The 25,841-nt window shown below is 41.6% G+C and overlaps 3 protein-coding genes across 3 annotated transcripts; all 3 read right to left on the reverse strand.

Moving 5' to 3' along the window:
- Positions 1-2,212: 2,212 nt before the first annotated feature.
- On the reverse strand, positions 2,213-9,411 carry LOC115387240 (C-type mannose receptor 2-like). The gene is made up of 6 exons (XM_030089869.1): positions 9,343-9,411; positions 7,437-7,612; positions 6,698-6,907; positions 5,695-5,909; positions 5,192-5,535; positions 2,213-4,293 (listed from the first exon to the last, which is right to left on the reverse strand). The coding sequence occupies exons 2-6, from the start codon at positions 7,598-7,600 to the stop codon at positions 4,105-4,107; spliced, it is 1,122 nt and encodes a 373-aa protein (XP_029945729.1). The 5' UTR covers positions 7,601-7,612; positions 9,343-9,411; the 3' UTR covers positions 2,213-4,104.
- Positions 9,412-10,157: 746 nt separating this feature from the next.
- LOC115386477 (forkhead box protein N5-like) lies at positions 10,158-14,448 on the reverse strand. The gene is made up of 6 exons (XM_030088807.1): positions 14,328-14,448; positions 14,101-14,193; positions 11,946-12,166; positions 11,688-11,747; positions 11,169-11,296; positions 10,158-10,398 (listed from the first exon to the last, which is right to left on the reverse strand). Exons 1-6 carry the CDS (start codon positions 14,446-14,448, stop codon positions 10,158-10,160), a joined length of 864 nt encoding a protein of 287 aa, XP_029944667.1.
- Positions 14,449-16,412: 1,964 nt separating this feature from the next.
- LOC115387252 (V-type proton ATPase subunit d 1) lies at positions 16,413-21,776 on the reverse strand. The gene is made up of 8 exons (XM_030089896.1): positions 21,561-21,776; positions 19,817-19,988; positions 19,124-19,302; positions 18,868-18,947; positions 18,478-18,555; positions 18,081-18,257; positions 17,865-17,942; positions 16,413-17,376 (listed from the first exon to the last, which is right to left on the reverse strand). The coding sequence occupies exons 1-8, from the start codon at positions 21,685-21,687 to the stop codon at positions 17,215-17,217; spliced, it is 1,053 nt and encodes a 350-aa protein (XP_029945756.1). The 5' UTR covers positions 21,688-21,776; the 3' UTR covers positions 16,413-17,214.
- Between the last annotated feature and the right edge of the window lie 4,065 nt (positions 21,777-25,841).

The following is a 25,841-nucleotide window of genomic DNA, read 5'->3' on the forward strand; positions in this document are numbered from 1 at the left end:
ATTCTCACACAGCTATAAAACTCTAAGAAGCAGTGACCCATGATTCTTACCGTCTCTGTGCAGTCCTATCCAGACGGGAAAGTTGATACGATTCACATTTTTCAAGTGGCTGGCTGTTGGATAGTACATCAAATCTCTATAATACTTTCTGCAGTGCTCCCGAGCATCTGACCAGGTCTTTGACAGAGTAATAAATCTGGGTGACCAACCATTGTCCCATACATAGTGGCAGATGAAGTAGTAATATTCTTGACAATCTGCACGGTAAAACCTTCAACAACAAAAATTGAAAAGTCAATCTGTGGCAGAGCATTCTCGGGTTTTTCTTTATATATTAGTGTGAGAACAGTGTGCACTTCTTTTGATACAAAGTGCACATTTCACTTTTATTCCTGCCCACATGTGCTGACAATGGGACATCACCACACCACAGCATCAAAAAGCACATCCAAATACATGTGACCGTATCACACAGGCACACACATCGTAATTAGTGTGAGAATAAGGTTTCAATCAGGAAAGAGTTGTTTTGTTCAAGGACTTTAAAACATTAAACACTGAATTTTTCACTCACTTTCTGGAATCATAGTGAACATAAGCACATCTGTCAGTGCTGTTCGGCTCGTCTAATGCCCACTCAGAATACAAAAGCTTGCTTCCAGCAGACCACTTCCAGTCATCTGCCTCTGTGCTTTCTCCGCTCCTGTGCAGACCGGTCCATGCATCATACTGCTCCATGACCATTTGGTCTCCATCAGACAACTCCAAGAGGATGGCCAAGTCTGTGTGGAAGCTGTTAGAACAGAAAGCATCGATAGATTCAAAACAAGACAGCCATGCACTCCCATCATCGACAGTCTTGTTCACAGATGTCCAACATGCAGCCTGCAGCACATTTGTGGCCCTTTGGTAATTTTTTAAAACAGAGACTTGCCCTGGACTGTATAATATTGTACTTCCGAGTATTACATGGGTGGAGCTTGAATGAGAACACTCAGGAGGCATCACCCATTTACTAAACCAAGAGTTTCTTCAAGTCAACCAAATAATAAACAGATTGATTTGACAGAAAACTTCCTGAAGAATAGAAATCATGTTGTTTGGAAGGACTGGTGGCCAGTATTTCTAAGACAAGCCTTGATGGTTTTGAGTTACATTCTCTACACAAATGTGACTGAAATAAAGAAAAACATTTAGTTTCCGACAATTTCACTGATATTCGTCACATATGTAACCCTGCTGTTTGCATATCGTCTTGTACGTATGGAAATGGATGGAAATACTTTGTTTTCTCTAATGAAGTAATAAGAGAAACATCTCTCCAGGGTTAAGGATCTATCCTAGAGAATTAGAATTTATCCAATCAAACACTTGTTTCAATGTATTTCTTCACAATGATGTTAAAAGAAAATGCTCCTTTCAGTGATCCAAGTCTTATTCATTAAGAGTTATAACTGATAGTAAGAGAAAATCTCACCTCCTGCAGTAGGTTTGGGCTTCTTGCCATGTGTAGTAACTTTTATTGTACACGTAAAATCTGGAGACCACTGATCCCAGACCTGATGCCGTGCTGCTCAGGAGGAGGAAGACAAAGGGTCCAAACAGGAAACTCTTCATCATCACCACTGCTGAAACTCTGTTTCAGAGAAAGCAGCTTTTGTCCTTATGGAAAGTCAAAACATTTCATGTTTCATCTAGCCTTCATACATTTAGTCTGTTTGTATTTGAGACAGATTGTATTCATTGCAATAAAAATACTATTTCAATTCTTCATTGAAAGAAACAAGTTATCACAGTAAAAAGTAAATATTCCTACGAGGCTGCATTTCTGACGCTATTCGGCTTTGACTTATTCATTCTCAAAATCTAGTCATCTCACAACATTAAACTGTAAAATATGAAACAGTGAATCCTTCATGAATGTAATTTTTAAAAATGCTAAATTTAATTAAGTGAAAATATTTGACAAGATCAATTTTTTTAACCAGAGATCACAATTTTCTTATTTTCAGAATATTCCTCAATGGTATTTGTTTAAAATGCATTTACCTTTGTCTATAAATGATGTGTTGAGCAGATAATTCATAAATCTAAACTACAAGCTCAAGAATTGAACATATTGTCAATCAATCAAACAATTTATTTTTGTATAGCCCAGTATCACAACAACAGTTGCCTAAAGGGCTTCAAGATGTTACATTGGTTGGTAAAAATCAAAACAGTGAATAAGCATAATGTTGTGGCACATGTAAAACATATTGTGACTACATATTATCAATAACATCTTAAATTCGTCAGTCTTAACCAGAATTTCACATTGTACACATTTAAAACAGGTTTAACTGCAGACTTGGTCTCGTGAATCACATAAACTTGTAAACTCAGCAAATGTCAGAGGCTTTAATTCACTCAGACTGAACAACTGTTGATGCAGTTACCTGTCCTGATGCTTTGATTTGAGTTGTTGCAGAAAAAAGTTCAGCAACAAGGAGCCGATGCTGCTCGACGAGCCTCCAAACAACTAACTTGACGTTTCGTTACTTGGATTCTCAGGCATAAGAACAATCATTTGAATTAGATAAAAACTTAAAACAACAGTCCTTTGTCTGTAAGCTGCATCCTCGTAAAGTATTTGACTGTTAGCAAATGAAGTGGATCTTTCCACCGACACTTTGAAGACCAAACATTTTGCCCACAGAAACACACAGGATGCCGGCAAATTCAATAGTTTTAATGAAAAAAAATAGGTGTCACATGCAGAGGCCTCACAACTGATCAACCTGGATAAAACATATTACATATTAATCAGGAAAGTCTACATGTCTACGGTCTGACCTATATCATATATCTGAAACATCTCTCAGTAAAATAAAGTCAAACTCAAACCACAAAAAGTTTTTTTTTTTTTTTTTTACCCACCATGGGAAAACTATTTCACATGCACAACCTAGGAGCAGTGGAGGTCCTGGGGGTCAGTGCCTTGCTCATGGACCCACAGCAGTAACGAGACAGCAGTGTTTGCAGCAGTGTGTGTGAATATTCAATGTAAACCAACCAGATCCCTGTCAGTTTTTATGCTTGGTGCCTGTCCTGATGCTTATTTTGCCTTGTTCTTGCAAGGAGTTCAATGACAAGCAGCCAATGTTGTTCAGTGTGTCTCAAAACATCCCGCTGAATGTCTCTTATGACATTTACATATGAGAGCAATCGTTTGAATAGAAGAAAAGCCTATACTAACAATCGGCTGCTTGTAAACCCAATCTTCAGAAACTACAGTATTTGACTGCTGGCAAATGAAAGCAAGATTTACATCTATGCACCAAACAGGGAAATATTTGCAACAGGAAGATTCCTCATGACGTAAACTTGGATCAACTTCATTTTAATTAAGAACTAAGATCAGCCCAGTTGAAAATGCCCTCCTTGTATATTCCTTACTCCCAGAGAACATGGTCCAGGATGGTACATTTATGAGCAATTAAATCACACTGGATATTCAGGATATTCATAAGATTCCTCCAAAAGTTCTCCTGGACCCACTGAGCCACAGAGGTACTGCGAGGATGCATACATTTCAGTGGCCAAGTATATATTACAATTTGAACATGTTCCATAACATTGCAGAATTGATTTTGAGCATTTAGATTAAAACCAAACACATTCCATTTATCAAGAAATGGAACTTAGCGTCTGTGTATTTGAAATAGAAGTTTGATACTTACAATTACTTTCTTGCTCATCTCTTCTGTTTTTATGACATTCACTTTTTATTGCCCTGCTGCACACTTAATGATACCGTAGCTTAAGTTCACTCATGCTTCTGCTGAAGAGTTTTCCAGCAATGAAGTCTTTGTCCTTTTTGACTGTACTTAAGGAGATTTGAACTGTGTTTACTAAAAAAATACCTTGTTACTTAGCTCTGTTTACAATGAACTGTTTACAATGAGTTTTTCTAAGCTAATACATGCATAGAGGTGTGGTCTACAGGAAATCTGTCTGTAAACATAGTTTTGCTGCATTAACCTTTGACCTTAAGCTTCTTGAAGAACATGGTTTTATCATTCACTGGAAAAAACCGGCCTGAGACGGTTTCCTTCAGGAAGCTCACTTTCTGTAACACAGAAAGTTTTTCTTCTCAGTGCAGTCTCTGGTCTTCACACTCGTCGTGCTGGTCTTGGTTAAGGCTCCACAGCGATTCCCCTCCAGAGGGCATTCAGGCAGGTCAGCATACAGCATGTCTGCCCCTGTCACCCACAGCCAGCGCCCTGCAAGGAAACGCAGACCCACCCACACCTACAGGGGAGAAAATCGAAAAACTAACTAAACAGAGGAACAAAGCTCTGTTCCCACACACTTCTCATCATAAAGGGCCCCAGGTCTTCAGCCATACGTCGATCCAGCCGCAGCAAAATTCACAAACATGTCACGCATTTGTAACATGCCAAGCCAAAAACACACAGTAGTGTTGAAAGACTATTTGTTCATAAAAGATGAAGTTAACTTGGGAAAAATGGGGAGATACTCTCACGAGTAGCAGTTGAACGACAGCTGAACAATATCCTGACCGCCTGGAGGTTCCCATGGAGATAACAGTAAGCACAACAGTTTACGAATGTCTTAAGAAATGGAAACTTTTTTTTACCTTTTTAACTACAGAACAGCAGCATATAGTCTTATTTGCCCAAGGTTTTGGCAACACATTGTGAGACTGAGGTGCTACAGTGTTCACTGGAGATGTTTTTAATGTTCACATAGAAATTCACTTAAAATTCAAGAAACGTGTGACAATTCTAACAACTTTTTTTTTCTGACATCGGTATGTTCATCACGTCACTTTGAGTTGTCTGTGATAAATTAACTTAATAAAAAATGCCTTGACTTACAAGATTCTTTTTAACACATTCTGCATTTTGCGACAAGAAAAGTCACAAAAATCAACGTCCGCATCGATCAAGACGTCCTGAGGTTATCATGCCACGGTCAGTTCGTCAGAGACCACTAATTTCACAAAGCAATCATGCAGGAAGAAAGACGCTTTGTGTTTTCTCACATTTTGATGCTCTCCTTAACATGATGTTGTTTGCTAAGGAAACTGCAGAGCAGTGGTTTTGGAAGACAGACCTCTTCATAACAAGTCGAAAATAAAAAAAAATTGGGCTCATATGTTAAGTGCCACAGAATGTGCTCTCACCTCCTGGGTGTCAGCCTTCATGACTGTGGTCATGATGTAGTTCTGGTCGTCTCCAGGCTGCACGCTGGCCAGGTCGTAGCGGTGTTGGCTGTTGGTGGGTGAGGTGTATGCTCGGCAGTGCTCCACCGCCTCCTCCCAGCTCTTCTTCTCCTTTACCAGGAGTAAGTTGTCACTGACGCACACGAAGGGAAATTGGTCGGTACACTTTTTAGCGGCCATCTTTTTGTTGAGAGATGAAATGGAGACACAGTCATCATCAACATCATTATAATGGTGGTTGTCTGATGGTGGACTACTCCAGCTCCTGTAGGCTGATGAGCCGGAGCTCCACTTCCACGTTCCTCCTGTAGACGTTGGAAAATGAATGAATGCATGTGAGAGGAGAAGTTCTACCAGCTGCCTGTGATAACTTATCAAATTTAATGCCATCTTTGAAGAAATCAATGACTGTAATTGATTCTAATTCAAATGTAATACTTTATTCCTCCTACAACATTTCTTACCTTCTCTGTGCAGTCCAATCCAGACTGGGAAATCTTCTGACTTTAAGTAATTCGTGACAATGGGAAACTGGGAAATCAGTTCTCCTCTGTTATTCTCGCAGTGCTTCTGAGCTTCTTGCCACGTCATTGCCAGAGGTACGAATGTGGTCCTACTGTCAGGTTCATTCTTGTAACAGTGGAAAAAGTTTTGTCCTTCACAGTTGGTGCCATAAACCCTTTCAGTGGAAAAATGAGAAGTAAAGTCAATTCCATTTAGAAATTTCATTCTTTAAAATTGTTACTTTATGCATTGTTGCAGTGTTCTGACTGTGGTTTGCTTTAAGTTGTTTGCAATTGCTTAGAAAATATGAGCAAAACACAATTGTATGCTTTTGTAAAGAAGAGTGAACAACTCCAGCTACGAAGAGATTGTCTCTAAAATCATGTTTAGAAAGTATATATAATATTTTTAATATGAGTTGTTGCTATGAGGACAGGATGCTAACCACTGCTCTGCAGCACATCTCTAATAAACACACACTATAAATTATATTAGGTGGAAAGTAATATTTTTTTTTTACTAAAAAATACACTTTATACAGTCATCAGTAGATAAATACAAGGAATTTTATCATAGGAAACATTTTTTCTCCAAGTAAACATTGTATGAATTGAACTTTACAGAGCTATTTTGGTGCAATGTAGAATAACCAAATACGCTTATAGGATTTTTTTTTCCCAGGACAGGACAAGATATGCTATTTGTTTTATCCTTTAGTTGTGTTAGAGAAAATCAAAGTTTATATTTAATGTGTTAAATTGTGAACACATGCGCATTTCATGCGAGCAAGCAGCCATTGCGGACACTTGATTGTTGCATAAACAGCTTCAGTGTTGCGCCCACTCGATCACTTATTTCTCTGTTATGTCTTATTTTGTCAGCAATTTTTGATAATATAGACAAAGGGCTCAGTGGTCCGTTTTAAGCATTTTAACCAACTCTGGTAAGAAAAGTAGAACTTACTTATTGGAGCTGTGAGAGATTAAGGCACAACTGTCACCACTGTCTGGTTCGTTGGATGCCCATTCGATAAGGGAAGTAGGAGGTGATGTTGCCAAAGTCCATTCAGTCGGGGTTTTCAGTTTGGACAGACCAATCCAAGCATAATATTTATGTAAGGACATACGCTCTCCGTCCGATCTCTGGTACAGAATGGCCAAGTCGGTGTGCTTGCTGGCAAAGCAGAGGCAATAACATTGAAACATTAAAAAGCTGAGAAATAAGCATGTGTTGAGGTATTTCCACATAGATATTCATCTGCACCATCCTGCCCCTCTTTGACGTACTGCAAGTTTTACAAGTCTGCTCCAACACAGACGACTCAAATAATTTGTGATCAAATGTAGGTCATTTATTTGAATGATTTGTTTCAGAGACGACAAATCATCAATACCATGATGTACTCTGGTATCCAGTGTATCCAGAAGAAACAAGTTTTGATTGAACTGAGGGCTTCTCTACAGGGGGTGTCAAATATCAACTGAAGCAGAAGAATGGGAACAGGCAAAATTTAAAAAGAAGGCTTTGTAAGGAGAACACACACAGAGATTCACACTGATGGCATTCATAAATAGAGCATTTCTGACACAATGTTCTGAATTTATTTTCATGTAATTTTATTTGATTATGCAAGCTCTACTGTATCTAGTCAATATCGTTTCAGTTATGACTCCTAGTTTTAATCAATAGTAATAAATCTTACCTCCTGCAGTACTCTTGGGCAGCATGCCACGTTTTAGGGTTTCTGATGTGCGGGTACGATTTTGACACCACTGATCCTAGTCCAGATACCGTGCTGCTGCTCAGGAGGAGGCAGAGGAGGAACCGGACCAGTCCCAAAAGGCTGTTCTTCATCACTGTCATCATCAAAATTCTCTTCTATGGAGAGCAACAAAATAAACCACATAGGCGAGGTGACTCTTCTTTTCTTTTCCGAACCAAACCAGACAGATCAGTTAGAACTGGCATGAATGCTTGCTGCTGCTGAAATAACATGCACTGAACCACACTCACAACAGTAATATGATCCAGAGCCATAATTCAACTTTTACAAAGATAGTGAGGTGGAGTTAAAAGAATAACACACATTTTGTTTACACTTTTTTGAGCTAAAGCTTCAGAAACAAGACTGCTGCTCAGATGGTGGAGAGGGTTTCTGGTTTAATCTGTCCACAGGTCAAAGTGTCCTTGAGCAAGACGCTGAATTCGAAACTGCTCCTATTGAATGAATTAATCAATTGATGGCAACTCAGAGGCACACAGTGGATCGTAGCTCTCTTGTGTAAGATGCAAAGGGAGCAACATCTGTAATTTCATCATGTGATTCAAAGACAAACAAAGCTATTCTGTTCTAATGCCGACCACGGAAAGTGTGTGTTGGTGATCTGGTTGCATATATGTGCTCGTTTGGTTATTTAAGCTTTGTGTGCTTACGGAATGCCATGTGTTTGATAAGTGTAAGACTGACATCGGTCTCTACAGATCACCTGTTTATGTTTTGTGCTTAAAATGTCATTCAGTCATGGAGCCACTGCTCAGTCAGAAAACAGTTTTAGCAAGTCCTCGGTAAGGACTGTAGTTGTGGGCTGCCCAGCTGTGAGGACATCCAATAAACCTTACATAAGATATCCTGTTACAAAGACTGAGAAGGAATTTCTATTTCATATTTCATGTCAGCTTGTTCCTCATTATTGAAGCAGCAGCTTATGAAACCTGTGTCAAGCCTTCATTAGATTCAATAGAAGATGCCCATGAGGAAGCCAGTTGACTCAACTTTACTGCATGTGTGTGTTTCAGCCCTGCTGCTATAGTGTTTTAAAATCCATATAATGGTCTAACGGGCCACACTACAGAGCAAAAAAAAAAAAAAAAGAGTTGTTTATCCAGCTTAGCAGTGTGTGTATACCAGTGGTGGGCCGTCAGGGCCTGCAAAGCCTTCTCTGCTGGCCTAAAAATTATCTGATTTACAGACTGATGTAAATTATATTTTGTCCATAAATAATTAATAAATGATTCCAAACGGTATGTTCCAGTTCATTTCATAGTTTTCCCGTGGTTGCGCTGCTTCCAGACATGTTTTTTTTCATATCAAATCATTTAACCAATCAGATTTCAGGCATCATCTGTTGCTAGGATCAAAGAAATCTGCCCGAGGCCTTCGCTATCCGTTCCTGATGGCGCAGTGAAGTAAAGTGAAGCGTCAAACAGACAACTGCTTCAACCAATCAGGCAGTTGCTTCAACCAATCAGACTGTTGCTTCAACCAATCAGATTTCGAGTTGGCGACTCAGCGCCTTCGAGCTTCTAACAACAGCATATCCAGGCCCTCTGATTTACATTCACCAAGAGACACAGTAAGCGTGTGATCACTTGAAGAAACCAAAGAAAATGTTATAGTAGTATCGTTAGTTGAAAAATTAACATTCAATGGAATTTTGGAAAGTCCTGACTGCATTAAGCACAAGAAGTTAAATTTGCTTCATCCCAATCAAATTGTTCCATTGGAACATTTATTGCTTTGTACAAATTTGATTAAATTTTGGTCCAGTAAATAAAAAACCCTCAGCTGGTATGAACCAAGTGTTCCAGTGTTCCGTTGGTGCATTTACCCGTCCTGCTGTCCAGTGTTCATCAATAAGAAGTTGCTTCTTACCGAGCCTCCAACTCCCAACTGAAGATTCTTGCAGTGACGGCCAAATATCAGGGCAAGAATTTAAATACATTTAAGATCTCGGATTAAAAAAAAAAAAACAAACATTTGACTGCTGGCAAATGAAGGCTCCATTTACATAAGTCGACAATAAAAAACATGTTCAAGGAGACTTCCACGACGAGTAAGAAACATCCTGCATCGTATTGTGTCCATCAGATTTGCATCCGAGAGGGGGGAAGCATTTCAACATGTCCATTTATCTTCTTTGTGTGCTTTAGCAACAGTAGTTGTCCTGACTTAATGGTCCCCAGTGTCATAAGGTCTTCCCATCTGCATGTTATTTTTTAAATCGGTCACAAGAGATTGAACTTGAGGAGGAAAAAAAAAAAAAAACAAAACAAAAAAAAAAAACACTCAATGCAAATAGTCCTCGCAAAATAAATGCCATTACGTATATTGGGTTTCATGCAGTATTTGTTTATTTAAAGCTCTCCGTAACTGCAGTCACATTGCAAGTAAAGTCTGAATCATATCTGCAATAAGAAGAAAGGTCATTAGTAAGAAACATCACCGCAGACACATGAAATCCACCGAGCAGATCTTTATCCAACAGTTTGCACCAGGGTATGTGAAAGGCCCTTTCACAGGGTCTGTGAAAATCTATCCCTCAACATCCAATATGTATTAAAATTAAATTCCACCTTTGAATGATTAAACTCAATTTCAAACCCAAATTGACCTCTACAGCTTGATCCTGAGAGCTGCTGTGTTTCACTCACCTGGGTGGGACATGCTCCGCTCCAGCTGTCTTAAGGACTCTCCCGTCACCGTGGAGAGGTCGTCCTTCAGCCGGCGTTGGCCCTCCAGGGTCAGGTGCCAAAAACACGACTTCCTCTTGTCGTCTCTGCACACCTGGTTGCAGGTTTTGTGGAAGCTGCTGTTGAAGCATAGGTTGTGTCGGATGGTGTTCTTCCAGCCGTCCGGAGCCGTCTGGAAGAAGGGGAAATGCTCCCTGTAAAATAGATGAGAGGGGACAGACGATCTAAAATTGAATGCCATTTTAGTATCTTTGAGGTAAAACTGGACACTGGATCCTGAGTGTCATGGTCCTGTAGGTCTACAATAGACAACTCGGGTCTGCCCCAGATGAAGGAAACCCTTCACTATACAGATTGATGTCTACATGTAAATGGACACAAAGGCAGAAATACTCCCATTTAAAGAGATTCGTTGTCTCGAGTTGAAGCATTGACATGTACGTACACTGCACATCCCAAAAAGTAAAAGTGTGATGCAATGTTATATTACAAATTCATGAAATGTTAGAGTGGAATCTCATATTCTAATGTTTAGCTCAAGTACAGCATTTCACCATTCAGTGAGTCACTAATCAAACACTGAAAAAAAAAGGAACAAGGAAGTGAGACAATGCCACATACACAGAAAACAGTTTGTCTATGCTTCCAGTCTATTCTTTTCTCAACACTCCATCTAAGCAGTGCAGTTATTGCAAAACAAGGAGAGTGCCATCACAACTTCCAGCTCAAGCTCTCTTTTAAATTCCTGCCACCTTGAGAGAATTAAAATCCTCTGTTCTTGTATCCACAGCCAACATGTCCACATGAAGCTCTGAGGAAGGTTGATCATTACAATTCAGATTTGTTAAATGAGAAAACCAACTGAAACCATGTAGGATGCAGGGCCAGCAGGACCAGGAGTACAACTTAAAGGAAATGATATGTTTTCACAAAAAAGCATTTAGAAAGCAGAAATACTCTTGACCTGATAAAATTGTAAATCTGCTGAACTTTCAGGCTCCCACTGGGGCTGCTCCTCAGTGCCAAGGTGATGAGGATGCAGTAATTCACTGGTGGACGAGGCCAGCACCCAGATTTCAGTGTGCCATTATCCTGGAATCAGAGAAAAACTCTGAGTTAAATAATATGTTCATATCACTGCCACAAAACATGACAAAAAAAAACAAAACAAAACTGTCCACTTACTGAGGATATTTAAAAAATATCTTAAAGTGCATTCGATTATCAACAAAATCCATTACATTGGAAGTGACAGTTTAGCACTGCAGTGCCACAGTTTGATCAGATTTCAATGAGTTCATTCTGATGATTGATGTTTGCACAGGAGCAGATAAATCTGATGAAGAACTGCACTGACGTCTACAAGTCGAGGATCACTCATGTTGAGAAAAGAGGCTGTTTGTGTCTTTCTGTCAAGATGTGAAAATGTGCTCCTCTCTTCATGAACAGGCAGTTCGTTCAGGTGCGACGTGATCTGGCTCACCAGTGTCGTCCTTCCCCTGCGTCTGGTTTTGGCTGGTTTACGAGGGGCTCCATTCTTGGTCTAATGTTCAAATAATGTGAAATTAGTTTTGACGCTGTCCCAGGTTAGATATATTTCATTAAAATCCATTTGTGATTGAGTCTCAGGCAGATGAAAAATTAAGATTTTACAGAGCACCAGAAGTCCTACCATGTGACAAATAAACAACAAGAATATACTGCAAGTGTAACCTAAAGCATGGAAGAGAGGAAACTGTACCCTGTTCTTGGTGGAAGTGTAATCAGAAGGTGGCAGCGCCCTGCGAGAGGCGGCGTTGCAGAACCCTGCTTTGGGTGCATGTTTGGTCTTTGAAATCCTATTTTTTTGGACTTCTTCAGCAGGTCCACCTAAAGTTTGCAGACCTGCAGATTTTCTGTACTTCACCGGGCAGGCGATGTTGGGATTAACCCACAGCCACGGGTTTGGTTTAACAAAAGTATCTGACAGAAAGAAAACAGACAGCATGACAATATTGTAACTTGCACATTTCTTCCCTCAAACACACAAAAGACAGTTTCGTCCCTTTCTTCACATTTCTTGAGGGCGCGCTGTAGAGTTTGGTTTGTGCATCTTAAAAGTTTTGCATATGCCATCGACAGTCCCGCCAGCTGTGAATGTTATTAATGCTAATGTTCTAAATGGTGTAGGCAAACAAGACACTGACGGCAAAGTGGTGAATAATGATAGAATTGTAGTGCACAAAAGTTTTAAGTAAGTTTTCATCAATTCAAATAACGTGGTTCTGGTTCTGCAGCAACACAGTAAGTTCTTGTGAAATGCTTTACAGCTCCAGTAAGACCACAGATTTCAACCACTGGAGCCCTACAGGAACGTGTCCAGCGCCAAAGAGTGACAGCCAGCAACTGACCGAGCAGCATTCAGTCACAGTCGCCCCACATCGTTTCTACATTGTGCTGCACACCCCACTTCCAACGGGGTTTTTCTTTTTTGTGATATTGTAAAAAAAAAAAAATAAAATCAAAATCAATGCATCTGTTTTTAAGTCAGAAAGTAAATTGTCAAGATTCATTTTATTCAAACCATATTCACTTACATTTAATGCCTCACAGATTTTATGTTTCATTTCTTTGGAGAATACTCTGACCCTCGTGCACACTGAACTGCAGTTCCTTCTGATCCTGCAGCCCGTCGTCTCTCCGTTTACATTTCGATCTGGACATCCTCACTGTTTAAGAAAAGTGTTTTTAGGTGTGCGATGCTAACACGCCTACAGAAGAAACTACGTACAACCAGTGACAACTTTTGCAGGATATGATAAATCCAGAAGTTTCAGTGGATTCAATAAATTAAAAGTGGCAGTCCGGTATTGCATGTTTTATTGAAAGGCTTCGTTTCAATTTGTTTCCAGACACTAAATTCAAATTAAACTCAGTTCAACAAAAACCTAATTCAAGGCATAGTTCACAACCCTCTCTGATTATGTTAATCCAGTAAAGCAAGTAAACTACTTTCTCACAGATTTTCCATAATTCAGATGTTGAAACACTGAAACTGAAGTGTTTAACTATGAATTACGGCGGTTTTGAAATTTTGACTGAACAGTTTGTCAGCTTCAGACTTGGACTGTAAAATATAAATACTAGTTTAAATACTAAACTATCCACAAAGCTGCCCTAGGAGCTAGAATGCTGTGGGAAGTACGGTGCACTGAGCCCTATCCTCTAATGTCTGAATGTTATTCCTTTTTGTCCGTTAATTGCTTTTCACCTGTTGTCCCCCCCTTCGAGGGGGAGTCTTCTCCAGTTTCAATTGCTGACTCCATTATTACGAAGGCCTACGAACAAGCTCCGTCCGGACCGGGAGGACACTCCTGTCGGTCCTGCCCGTGGACTGGCTTCGGTTCTACTGCTGGGATCCGTGGTTCTTGTGCTGGACTGTCCAACGGACTGTACTCAACATTGTCCTAGGCTTTACTTCTTATTGTCTCATGCTAGCTGTTGCCAAAGCTGTCCGTCCCTGGGAGAGGGATCCCTCCATACTGTGGTTCTCCCCAAGATTTCTTCTTTTCCCACTGGGTTTTTGAAGTTTTTTCTTGCCGGATGTGAGGGTCTAAGGCGGTGGTTGCTTCGTTTTGTCTCGTTACTGTAAATATTGACATATTACCATTATGCTTATTCACTGTTTTTACTTTTACCGACAAATGTAACATCTTGAAGCCCTCTGAGGCAACTGTTGTTGTGATACTGGGCTATACAAAAATAAATTGATTGATTGATTGATTGACTGAACCATTCTTCAGGTGCATGTGGGGGAGTGCGTGTTGAAACAGGATTATGCATTTTTACAGTAAAACTTTATCAACAATGACAAACGTATGAAAATGACTAAAAAAATGAGTTCCCTCTAAACTTACCAGATGTTTTGTCATACCAAATGAATTCATCTTTTCTCCTGGAGGCTTTTGAGGAAGGCCTCCGGGCGACATATTGATTGTTCAGTTTATCGTCTGTCATCAGGGGAAAAGCACATGTAAATATGACAAGCACAAATGATTGAACAACCAGAACACCTTTGGCGCTCCTGACTGTTGAGTGAAACGCATTCGTCGTTGCCATTAAACGTGGAATAAGGGACGGTTACCGTGGCAACACTGGTCGGTGGTTGTAGCCAGTTTCAGCTCCTTGCCCATGTCCCAGTCAGTCAGGCCAACCGAGCAGTGCAGGTCAAAGAGCCAGGCTCTGGTTGCAACGGGTGCAGTCATGGCCAGGCATGTGTCTTTCAGGTTTCCTCTCAGTCTGCCAGAAACTCTGCAGAGCAGCAGCAGCTCGGGCCTGCAGGGTTTTCCTCACAGCAGCAGCTGCAGGTGAACGGCCTGATGAGACGCAATTAGGTTTAAGAGAGCACAGCTGGCGATGGATGGAAACACCGTGGCCTGCAGCTCGAGAACGTCACCATACCTTGATTCAGTATTGATCTGACATTATCCATCTGAACACAACTGAATCAACTATTCCTGACAGCTACAAGAGGATGGTTGGCCTGTAAGAAAGACTATTTTTGTGAATTATTCATTATTTGTCATTGATCTTCTGCAGGTTTTTGCTAGGAAGTAAAATAGCTGAAAAAGGTCATTTAATTCAGGGGTTCAGGAAAAACTGGAGATTGTCCCAGGTTGCAAGGCCAATGGCTGGGACCCATTTTAGCATCCTGGCTCCACCTGAACACGCCCTCGATTACACAGTTTATTTCTTTATTTCTTTATTTCTTTATTTGAGCAGCAACAATAGCAACAGCTGTCCATATATCAAATAATGATATTTAAACTGTGCTCAAAAGGGAGCAGGTAGAAGTTCCAAGAACTTATCAGGTTCACCCCTTCACATTTAAGTATAAGACCAAATGAATCCCACATCCATTAAAAAAGAAAAGAGAAAAAAGAAAAAAAAAGAAAATACTTACAAACCTTACTTACATCAAACTCATACATCAGGCATATTATACAATTTGTTATTTTCTGTATTGCTTTTTAATGCATACATATTTCTTAAATGTACAATATTAAGACAGCATCTCAATAAACGGTATAATATTGTAGGGCTTTAGACAGTGTAATAATGTTCATCAGCCACCTGGGGTTTGGATCACCCATATTTCTGAAGTAGTTCTGTTTTTAATCTCTTTTTAAATACATGTAGACTTCTGGATTCTTGGATGGATTTATCGAGCTCATTCCAGATTTCAGGGCCTTTACAAGTAACACTGAAGCTGGTGCACTTCAGCTTTCGCTTTTTCCCTCTTATAAGATGTTTTCTCCTCGTATGATGTTCATGACTGAGGTGGACTCCAGTCTGAAAGTCTGAGACATCAGGATTGGCTGCCCAGAAAATGTGCACGATACAAGAGTTTTGACGAATCCATCGAGGCCAGAATGGTACATTGCTTGCAGGAGTTTGCCTCTTTGGTCCAGACCAGAGTCTGGGGGAGTTTTTCACATCACCCCAAACACAGCAGACGATCCGTATGGATCGAACGGTGTGGGTATGAAACGCTTTAAGAACAAATGTGATCAGATATTTCAGGATTCCGTCATCTGTGATTGATAGCACTTCAATTTTACTCAAGTTTTTTTTATTTTTTTTATTCTGTTGCATTAGAATGATGCAACATAAGAAAATTGTTGATGAGAGAATTACATGTCATGAATGAGTTACCATAAATATCTTTTTTTACATTTCTGGTCCTTAAAAAAGTCAGCAGTGAAACGTGGTTAGCACTGTGGAAATAGCACTGAGGCCTGTTCTGAACCGTTGGTGTCCATATGGAGTTTGCATGTTCTTCCTGTGTTTGTTTGGGTTTATTTCAGGTACTCTGGCTCCTTCTTGCAGCTAAAAGACATTTACATGAGGTTAATTGGTGACTTCACATCAGAGGTGCGGGTATCAGTGTGGTTTCTTGTTTATCCGTGTTGCCTGTGATGGATCGTGCACGTCATGCTTACTGAATGTTATCTGGGGCTTCAGATACAGAAGCTGGATGGACTTTAAAGACAATAATAGAATATTTGCCAAAACACACAAATATAACTGGTCTTGTTGTTTTTCTTTTGTTTTTATTTCATCCAGTTGATGCAGTGATGTTGAAAGAGTCGTCTTATTCTCATACGGATGGATCTTTGAATGGTCACTTCAGAAATATCTCAAAATTCAATCATCAAACTCAGTTCAGCCTTGTTCACTTTCATCACATTTACTATACACATGTCACAAATAACAGATCAAAACAGTAATAAATCATTTTTTTTTACAGAAGAAAACAAAGTCATAATCATTTTTAAATATCTATATATCCTTTGTATAGTTTAAATGTTACGTTCATCAGACACCCATAAAGTTTTGCTCCACGGCCATTTACAGAAGAGATCACTGACTGGAAACTCCTGTTCAGCCGCTGGATTTTCAATATTTAACAACAATCTAGTAGAACAACATTTCAGAAGGAGCTCACACATTTCACTCGTTACATTTTCTTTGTTTGAGGGTGGGGGGGGGGGGGGACGACCGACCACAGTAATTACCAGACATGCTGACAAAACCGAGCACAACAACAGAAATAAATATGGGCTTATGGAGTCTCCTGATGACCGATGCTGAGGAATGTTTGCGTGTTTGTCCACTCTGAGACGGACAAACCAGAGGGACAGATTAGTTCAATAGATATTAATATATATATATATATTTTTTTTTAAATTCAACCCCAGACATGTTTGAAAGTCAAATGAGCTGCTCTCGAGCACCAGACTCCTGTCATTTCTGTCCAGTTAAAAACTCTGAACTGGAGTTGATTGAGTGTTTGGACTTTGTTTACAGCATGAAGCCTTTTGACTACGTCTGATTTACACTTAGGAGTGAGGAATGGGGGAGATTTTGCATCAGACCATCAGAATGTTTAACAGATCCATGACTGGAAACAAATTAAAGACAGAGAAATGATGGCAGGAGGAAGAAGGGGGAAGAGAGGAAAAGAAGGCTCAAAAGATGGGAATGTAGTTGTCGATCTTGGCGCGATGTCGCTGGGCGATGCACTCTGCAATCCACACGATGTTCCTGCACTCTTGCTCCTTCAGCTTGACGTAAGCGTAGAAGACACTGAAGTGGAACTGATTTAGGAAGGCCAGTTTGTTCAGCTTCACCTGCGAGTAGGAACGGGTAGGAGACTGCTCAGTGTGCAAACTTTTATCTTGTCTGTGAAATTAAACAACGCTGCACTGGCCTTTCCACGAGGACTGAGCACGTTTTAAGATACACGCTTGAGTTTTCACACATGGAACAAAATCAGGCTTGGGGGATTATTAGGCCGCTCTAAATAATTTGAAGCTGTGTTTGTGATTGTGTTAACACTTTCTAGCTTCAAAGGTCAATCACTGCAGTATGATTTTACCTCGAAATAATCTGTAGTATTGCATATTATCATAACAAGCTGAAAACAGTTAAAAGTTAACGGAATGTGTTGAGATCAGATACTGTAGATGCTGTTTAATATTGACTCTTTTCTGAACTTTTTCCTCATTTAGACTAATTCTGATTGCTTTTTAAATCTATTCAACAGATACATTATTCACCAGGAACCCACTTGACCTTTTAAACACTAGCTTCATGCAAAGAGAGTAAAATGTCTTGCCTCGTGTTCGAAGAAACGGTCCTCCAGTGTTTTATCCCCTGGGTTGCTCCCAGCGCCCTCAAACAGCAGCTTGTACTCCTGAGGAATCGAAGAAAAGAAAACAGTTAAGCAAGTTGCATTAAAGCATCAGGAAACACACTAAATCTAAGAAAAAGAAGGTCCAAAGATCTGATGATGCATTTTAATGATGAGTGCCGACTGTGATTTCAGTCTTACGGGATAGAAATCGGCCACAGCTTTGACTTGCTCGTAGTCGTCCGCGCGAGCCAGCTGTGCAAGGCCTTCTGGGTAAAGCTTGCCGCAGTGGGGGAAGAGCTTGGCTCTGTCCTCTTTGGACAGCTCGGTGCCAAACGAGTTGATGGTGATGATGAAGGCTCGTCTGTCGGCTTCGAACTGCAGAAAACAGCAAAACACAGAAGTGAAATGCTGACTCTGTTCAAAACTTCACGTTGGATTTATTTTACGTGGAAACATTGTTTTCTGCTCGGACTCAGTAAAGTCCACTGCTCTAACATGACGGACTCGACCTGGGAAATCCCTCCATTTCTTTTCTGTGCTTCAACATTCATTTACCAAGTTTGTGTGTCTGATCCAAAACTGAGTGAAGCCTCACCTCCAGAATGGGACACATGGTGTCGGCCGTCGTTCCCCCCAAGTTGGAACAGAATTTATAGAAAGCTTCCAGATAAGCCTGCGAACATAAAAATCAAGAAAATTATGTCAATAAAAAAAAACTCTGAAACTTTGTTTTAAATTATGTTGTATAAATAAAAGCTATCAATAATATTGAGAGAAAAAATGCTAAATACAAAAGTGGCTTGAACTGAGTTCTGAATCATTGCATTAAAAATGAGGGAATTCTCTGAATATTCATCCTTTGAGGTAAAATTTCTGTACATTTCACAATTTTTCATGTCAAATGGTTCATTTGTGTCATGGTTTGAGCTAATATTGAGTAATAATTGGAGAGCGTGTAGGAATGTAAGTACTGAGTCAGTCTTACCTTGTAAAGTGTGTTACGAATGATTTCTATGTTCATCTCGTCCAAGTCCTGCTCAGATATGCAGTCCTGGAAGAAAGCAGCTGGGGGGGAAACAAAACAGGACAAAAAAAAAAATTCACATTGAAACAAAAAAAATTCACATTGAAACAAAACAGCAAAGCCTCATATTTTCTCCAGATTTGGCGCCCTCTGCTGTCCACCCTGAGCCACTCCTGCTTGTGTGTGTGTGTGTGTGTGTGTGTGTGTAGCTGCGTACCGAGAGGAGTGTCCACCAGGATGGCGTTGTAGAGCTCGGCGGGTGTCTGAGCGATGTTGACGGCCTCCATCTGCTCGAAGCTGCCCAGCGGGTGACACTTGGGCACCAGCTCAGAGATGGCCCGCTGGTGCAGAGTCCCGGTGATCAGCAGGATGACGTTATCGATCATATAGCTGTACCTGAAGGCAGCACGAGGCGAGGCAGGGTTATTTATATGGCACTGTTCAGGCACAAGGAGTAACGAACGGAAATGAAATGCAATAAATACAAATTATGAAGAAAAAAAAAGGGAAACAACCGTGGGAAAATATATATAAAGTCTCATTGACTTATTCCAAGTATGAGTGCACATGAAAGTTTTCCATTACTAAACACGTGAAACATATGGTCATATTGAAAATTTGATTTCAACCCAGAAATAATCCGACTTATTTCAGTATATTTAAATAATCAATTAAAAGGATTGTTATTCTCTTTATTTATCAGTGGCAGTATCTAAATTATCTGGTCTATATTACATCTGATAAACAATAAAAGGGATTGCGTTTACACAGAGAGCATATTACTTTAAGGTTTAAAATGTGGTTTTAATATGTAAGGAAAAACCACAAATAAAGTGTATTTGATGTACTTTTTAAAATTGTTATAAACTGGCATTCTACAGTTCAAGAAGCCCAGTGGCTTTCCCCTTACGTGATGAAATCCATGAAGCTGGCCAGCGGCTCATATGACTGGTTCCTCATGTGGCGAAACTCCACCACCATCTTCTCCTTCAGCTTGTCATCGATGACGGACACAGTGAGAGGAGACGCTTCATTGGCCAGGAAGCTGCCGTAGTCTGTGCTCTGCAGGTGGAGCTTCAGATCTGCAAGTTACAAACGCAGAGAGATCATCAGGTGTCTGCAGTGAACTAAACTGAGGTCTTTAAAGAAGACCTGAGTGAACTACAGCCAGAGCCTGAAGGGTTGTCTTTGTCACATCTGTGCATTGTGTACCACTTGCTTGTTTTACTATGAACTTGCATGTTCTCTTAGAAAAAGAAACATGATCCACTTCACAGCTACCTGACTGAATGCAAGTACCTCATGTAAACCTACAACCATGTGCGTAATAACCACAGCAAATGCAGCACAGTGTACTGCCTTAAAAATGTTAATCTTAATTTTCCACTTTCCATTAGTAATTACCAGTTTCCAAGGTCTTTACATATATAACATTCCAATACATTTAAAACAGTCACTGAGAAATTCATCTGCTTCCTTCTTGGGTCATCACATTGGATCCTGTGATTGATTTAACGCCAGATGCCCTTCTCAGCACAGCCTGAGCAGCTGGAGTCATGGACTCACACAGTGGGAATTCTTCACTAAACTTTAGGCCAACACTACAGATTCATCCATAAATATTAATAATACACAGAGCCAATAGGTTAAGACAGCAACAGATTTAAGGTAGACAGAGTAAATCTAACTGGATAGACCGTTTGAACAGATTTTGTGTGTTTGACACAAATGCCTTGTGTGATTGTATAATTGTAACAATGCATGTTCACTTTTTCCTTTGACTTCCTGTATCTTATGTTCCTTTCGTTATGAGGCCAATTGTACAGTATCAATAGCAAAAACGATCCAATCCAGACAGTTTCACTCTGTGTTGTTATTTTCACTAAATCTCAAGACTGCCAAATCCTGTCTTTAACCCAAATGTAAACAGAGATTTCTGCAGCCCAGTATTGCTTGAACTGCACGAAAACCACAGGTTAAAACAACACTGAGTTTTGCTTTGATTACATTCATGTTGTCCAAAAATAGGAACCAAAGTATTAAGGGAGTTAGACTGAAGAGTGCTTGATAACAAAAAGTCAATTATGACAGTAGCCACGAATGTAAAAAAAATGAATAAAATCAACCTTTCTTGGTAATATTAAAAAAAACATCCTTAGGATGAAATACAATTAATAAGTTACACGTTATTATATAAGACATTAGACATGTGCTTCACATGATATCTCGGGCGATATGACAGCCACTGGCAGGTTACTCACTTAAACCATATCAAATGTTTAACGATGTTCACCCTACAGCCAAACTACTCAGTATTTTACACAGCACAGAAAAACCTTTTATAATGACGGCTTCACTTCCTCAAGAAAGGCCCTTGATGACCAACAAGACAAGCGGTGGATTATTCGATGTGTTGTATTTGCTATCTTCCAGTTAGCTTAGGATAGCTACAGAGTTGAAACACAGTAAGGATAGTTTCAAAACAAAACGCTTTATTTGAACATCTGGATCAAATTACTGAGTATCAACTAAACGACAGGAATAAAATGATAACCGCTGAGTGAGCTGAAAAGCTGCGTTATGATTTATTGAGCTAAACCAGTTAGCTTGCGGGGTTAGCGGCGGCTCGTCTGTTAGCCGTTAGCTCCCCTCACCTTCCAGGGTTTCACACTGGACGAGGTTCAGATAATCCGCCTGGGACAGGATTCCGGCTTTGAATCCCCTCACCAGCCCCTCCAGGTAGCCATTATCCACGTTAAAGTACAGCTCGGAGAAAGGCATCCTGTCTGACCGTCAGATCCGTCCCTGCAGCTGAAGAACCGTCCGTCCGGATGTTGGCTAACGTTAGCATCAGCTGACTGAACCACGTGACTGTCATCTGACCGGTCACCCGCCCTCGTGCGTGTGTACGTGTGTACGTATGCGTCTGTCAGAGGAAGTGAGACGCTTCACGAGAAAAAGAAAGCGCCACAAACCTGAATATCAATAAGTGTTAAATTATTCCCATTAAGAAGTGTTTGAAATAATTAATTTGTTGTATCCCAGTTAAAAATGAACTTGTTTATTTGGGTATCACAATTACCAAGGACCAAAAAAAATTACTTATTGGAGCTTGAATCCTATAATCCAAAGAACATTAAAAAAAAAAAAGAAAGAAAGAAAGAAAGAAAAAAAGAAAGAAAGAAAGAAGAAGCTGTACCAGTGGTTATCAAGGGATCTCCCTCTCTCTCAGAGACATTCTACTCTCACATAACTCACATTAACTATTCTGGGACATCCAAGACCAATGCAAACTTGCTGAAAAGTAGTGTAACATGGAAGCCTTAAAGAACACTTTTGAAACACTTCTTTACACCCCTAACTCTATATGGAATCTATTTTAAAACCCTTCCATATTTTATCAAAACTGGGTTGATTAAACTTTTTCTTAACCTGTAGCTACAAAAATGATAACATTCCAGTAAAAATGTCATCTTTTCATCGCCATGCTTTCCTTGTATGGTCTCTCATTCTACTTCGTGTGATTCTTAGCCCACCTACGGGCTTCGCTATTGGTAACTCCGCTTGGAGCCAGCCAGACACTGAGACAGATGAAAGCAGTTGCAGCGCCAATCCCGCACGTGCGATGGCGCATGCCACGCCCCTCACCAGGGCTATATAAGCCGGGTGAGCCCCTCAGTCTCCTTTCTTCTTTCTCAGCTCTGAGATCAAGATCATGCAAGCACAAGACAAAGAAAAGATCAAGCTTCGGACAAGACCGCCTGAGACAATTCGCCATTTGGCGTCGGACTCTTCAGCTGCTGCAGCTGCGAAACTCCGCTGCACGAGAGAGACTGGCATGACTGCTGCTTCAACTGCCTGGGATGGTAGCGTCAAGCTTAGGGGTGTAACGATACACAAAAATCTCGGTTCTGAGGTCACGGTTCGGTTCGGTTTCGATACAGTAGGGAACAAAATGCAAAACCTAAATTTTCTTGTTGTTGTCCATGTCTGTGTTCGCTTTGCGGCACATCACCGATGCTAACGCTCTTCTCTCCTGCTATATTTGGGCTCAGCTGTGTACGTTCCATGCAGGCGCACTGATCCACGCATCCTCGAGAAGCTTTTCCGGCTCTCTAGACTGTTTATCTGCTCCTTTATTTCAGAGTATTTATAGGAAATGAGGCACATACATTGTCAGTACGTTATCATTTAGTATCAGAGTTTATTTAGCCTTTTTTTTTTCTGTTTCTGAATCTCTGGGCGGCGCCCGAGCGATTACATACTTTCACTCAGGGTGCGAACTATTGGGGGCCAGGGGGGTCTCAGCCCCCCTTGATGAGACATGAGCCCCCCTGAAAACATGATTTGTGAAATTTTGGGGGGGGCCTAAATATTGGAAAAATGCTGTTTCCCCCCATGTATTTCCTTTAATTTATTATTATTGATTTTGTATGATCATAATCATGGATTATAAGCAGAATTAGGCCAATTTTAATGGATGATTTGCGCATCACTAATTCACTTTAATAAAGATGGCGACCTGCATGCAGTACTTGTCCTCACCATTGAAGCGTGGGGGCGCTATGCCTTAAGCGTCACTTAAAGCAGACATACTCCCTCCGAGGCACGCGCATCCCCCCCCAATCAGTGAGCACCCTCCCCAACAGCCGCGGTATAGTTCGCACACTGCTTTCACTTCAGTGACAGACTTTCTCCTCCTGACAGAGTCTGCTCTTTCCGTCCACCAGCTTTTCTCTGAGTTTCTTCAGACAGAGTTGCAGCCTGTTCGCTTCACAGACTCACTTTTCTAAGTTGCCGTCTGTCATTGTTTGTTTGCTGTGGCGCTCTGGCGCATGCGTATACCGGCGCGACGTGCGGGTACGCGCAACGCGGTCACAAAATTTGTCCTGCACACGGACGTCCGTGGACAGAAATTCATGACATTACGTCCCAGGGACCAATGCGCCAGGCGGACATGTGAAGCATGGACGAAGCTGCTAGCAGTAGCAATCTTGGCTGCAGGTGTAGCTGCACATGCTAGCCGCAGAACGTAAACACACGCACCATCTGGCCGTGAGCCGGGAAAGAAAAAAACAAACTTTGGTCCATGAACTCACCCGTGCACAGTCCTGTACCAAACCGAACGGCCCGTACCGAAACGGTTCAATACAAACACATGTATTGTTACACCTCTAGTCAAGCTCAGCGTGCTTCCTGCCCGGCCTGCCTTCTTCTCCCACTGGAAGAAGCCGAGCGCCGGGCTGCGTTCATGGGAGCCATGTCTCCCGCTTCCGCTTCCGCAGAATCCGGCTAAGAAGAAGTGGCTTTGCCTCCCGCTCTCACTTCAGTCAAGTGGGCCAAAGTCAGCGAGGATATAAGAAGCCATCGCAGCTCCCCGGACTCCGCTGAGGCGTCCAAGCAGCTTTACGATTCAATGTCTACAATGTCGAACAGCCCCACAACCTCTCGCCGTGAACCAGTGGATCATCTCGCGGCTCTTCACCGCCGATGCAGACTGCACTGGCCTCGCGCTGCCGCCGCAGTCTCCAGAGCCAGTGCTGCGTGACTATGTCCTGGGGCTGGCGACCCAGTCCCGGTCGAGGACCAGAACTACAGTTCTTTGCCCGGCGGTGCCGTCTTTCATGGACAACGTGCGGCGTGACTATGGTACGCCTCCCGCCACCAAGGGGACGGCGAAAGGCCACCATGAATATTCCTGCGTGGATGGATGGGCCTGTGTCTCCAGTGTCCCGACGATCGAGGACTCCGCGAGACTCTGCCTGGCCAGAGAGGACCAGGCGACCGCCATCAAGGATCCACCTCCCGGGGGGTAGAGCACGCGAAACGGAACGAGGCTCCGGCGTCACAGAGGCCTCCTCCCGCTCGCTCCGCTAATGTAAAATATGTAAATAAAGGCCGACAGGCCCGTTACATCACTAAAGAGCAATCCTTCCACACACCTCCACTGATCGTGCTCACGCCACAGAGGCGCACTGAGCTCGACAGAGGCGTCTCCTCCGCTTCTTCAGCAGAGGCGGCCGGACACGCTCATTAATACTGGAGCTCCAGCGGCCAACCCCCAACCCCGCCAGACCAAGGGAACCCGCACACCAAGGTGTGGAGACCCCCGAGCCACCCGGGACCAGAGGACCCGAGCACAGCAACCCCAGCAGAGGACTGGAACCAACTCCTGGTGTGAAGGACCCCCCTCTACTACAAGTGACACCAGTTCAAAAAAACATAAAAAAACTCATACAGGCATTAAGAAAGTTTCCAGACCACAATTTGTTTGTGTTGGTGCTTTTTGTTTGAACGTTGTTTGGGGGGTTTTGCAATATATCTCTGTGACAGCTCTCTACCTGTCATGCGTGGGTGCTGCAGCCAAGCCTGGTCAGTGTTTTCTCCGTCCTTTATTCGTGTTCGTGGGTCAACAAAACTGCACCTGGAGAGCCTCCCTGGCTTTTCTCCAGGCAGCTGTCTGTCTGCCCGACAGCCCAAAAACCCCTCAGACCATCTGTAGTCCGTCTGTCCTCTGCTCCATGCCCATGAAAGCCTCTCTTACTCCTCCTGGAACGTTGCCTTGAAGGCTCTGCTGGCCCTAGGAGAGGCAGTGGGAGTGTCAATCAATAATCACCCACAGGTGACTTCAATAAACTCTCCCCACACCCCTCCCTGCAGCCAGCTCACCACTCTCTCTCCCCCTGCCCTGCATCTTAGCTCGGCCACACCCTGCCACAAATCTCATTTCATAGCATGTAGTTTGGTTTATGAAGACGAAAATCAACAAAAATGTGGGATTTAAAAATTGTTTTTTTTTTTTTTGTTTTTTTTTTTTGCTCAAAAATACTTCATTCTAGTTTTACCGTATGTTTAGAAGCCGGGTTGAAAAATCATTCCCGCTTTCATCCATCAGAGGGCAAAATGTTTTCCCTTCACCATCAAGAAGTGATGTC

Source organism: Salarias fasciatus, chromosome 1, assembly GCF_902148845.1.
Source record: "Salarias fasciatus chromosome 1, fSalaFa1.1, whole genome shotgun sequence".
Taxonomy (NCBI): domain Eukaryota; kingdom Metazoa; phylum Chordata; class Actinopteri; order Blenniiformes; family Blenniidae; genus Salarias; species Salarias fasciatus.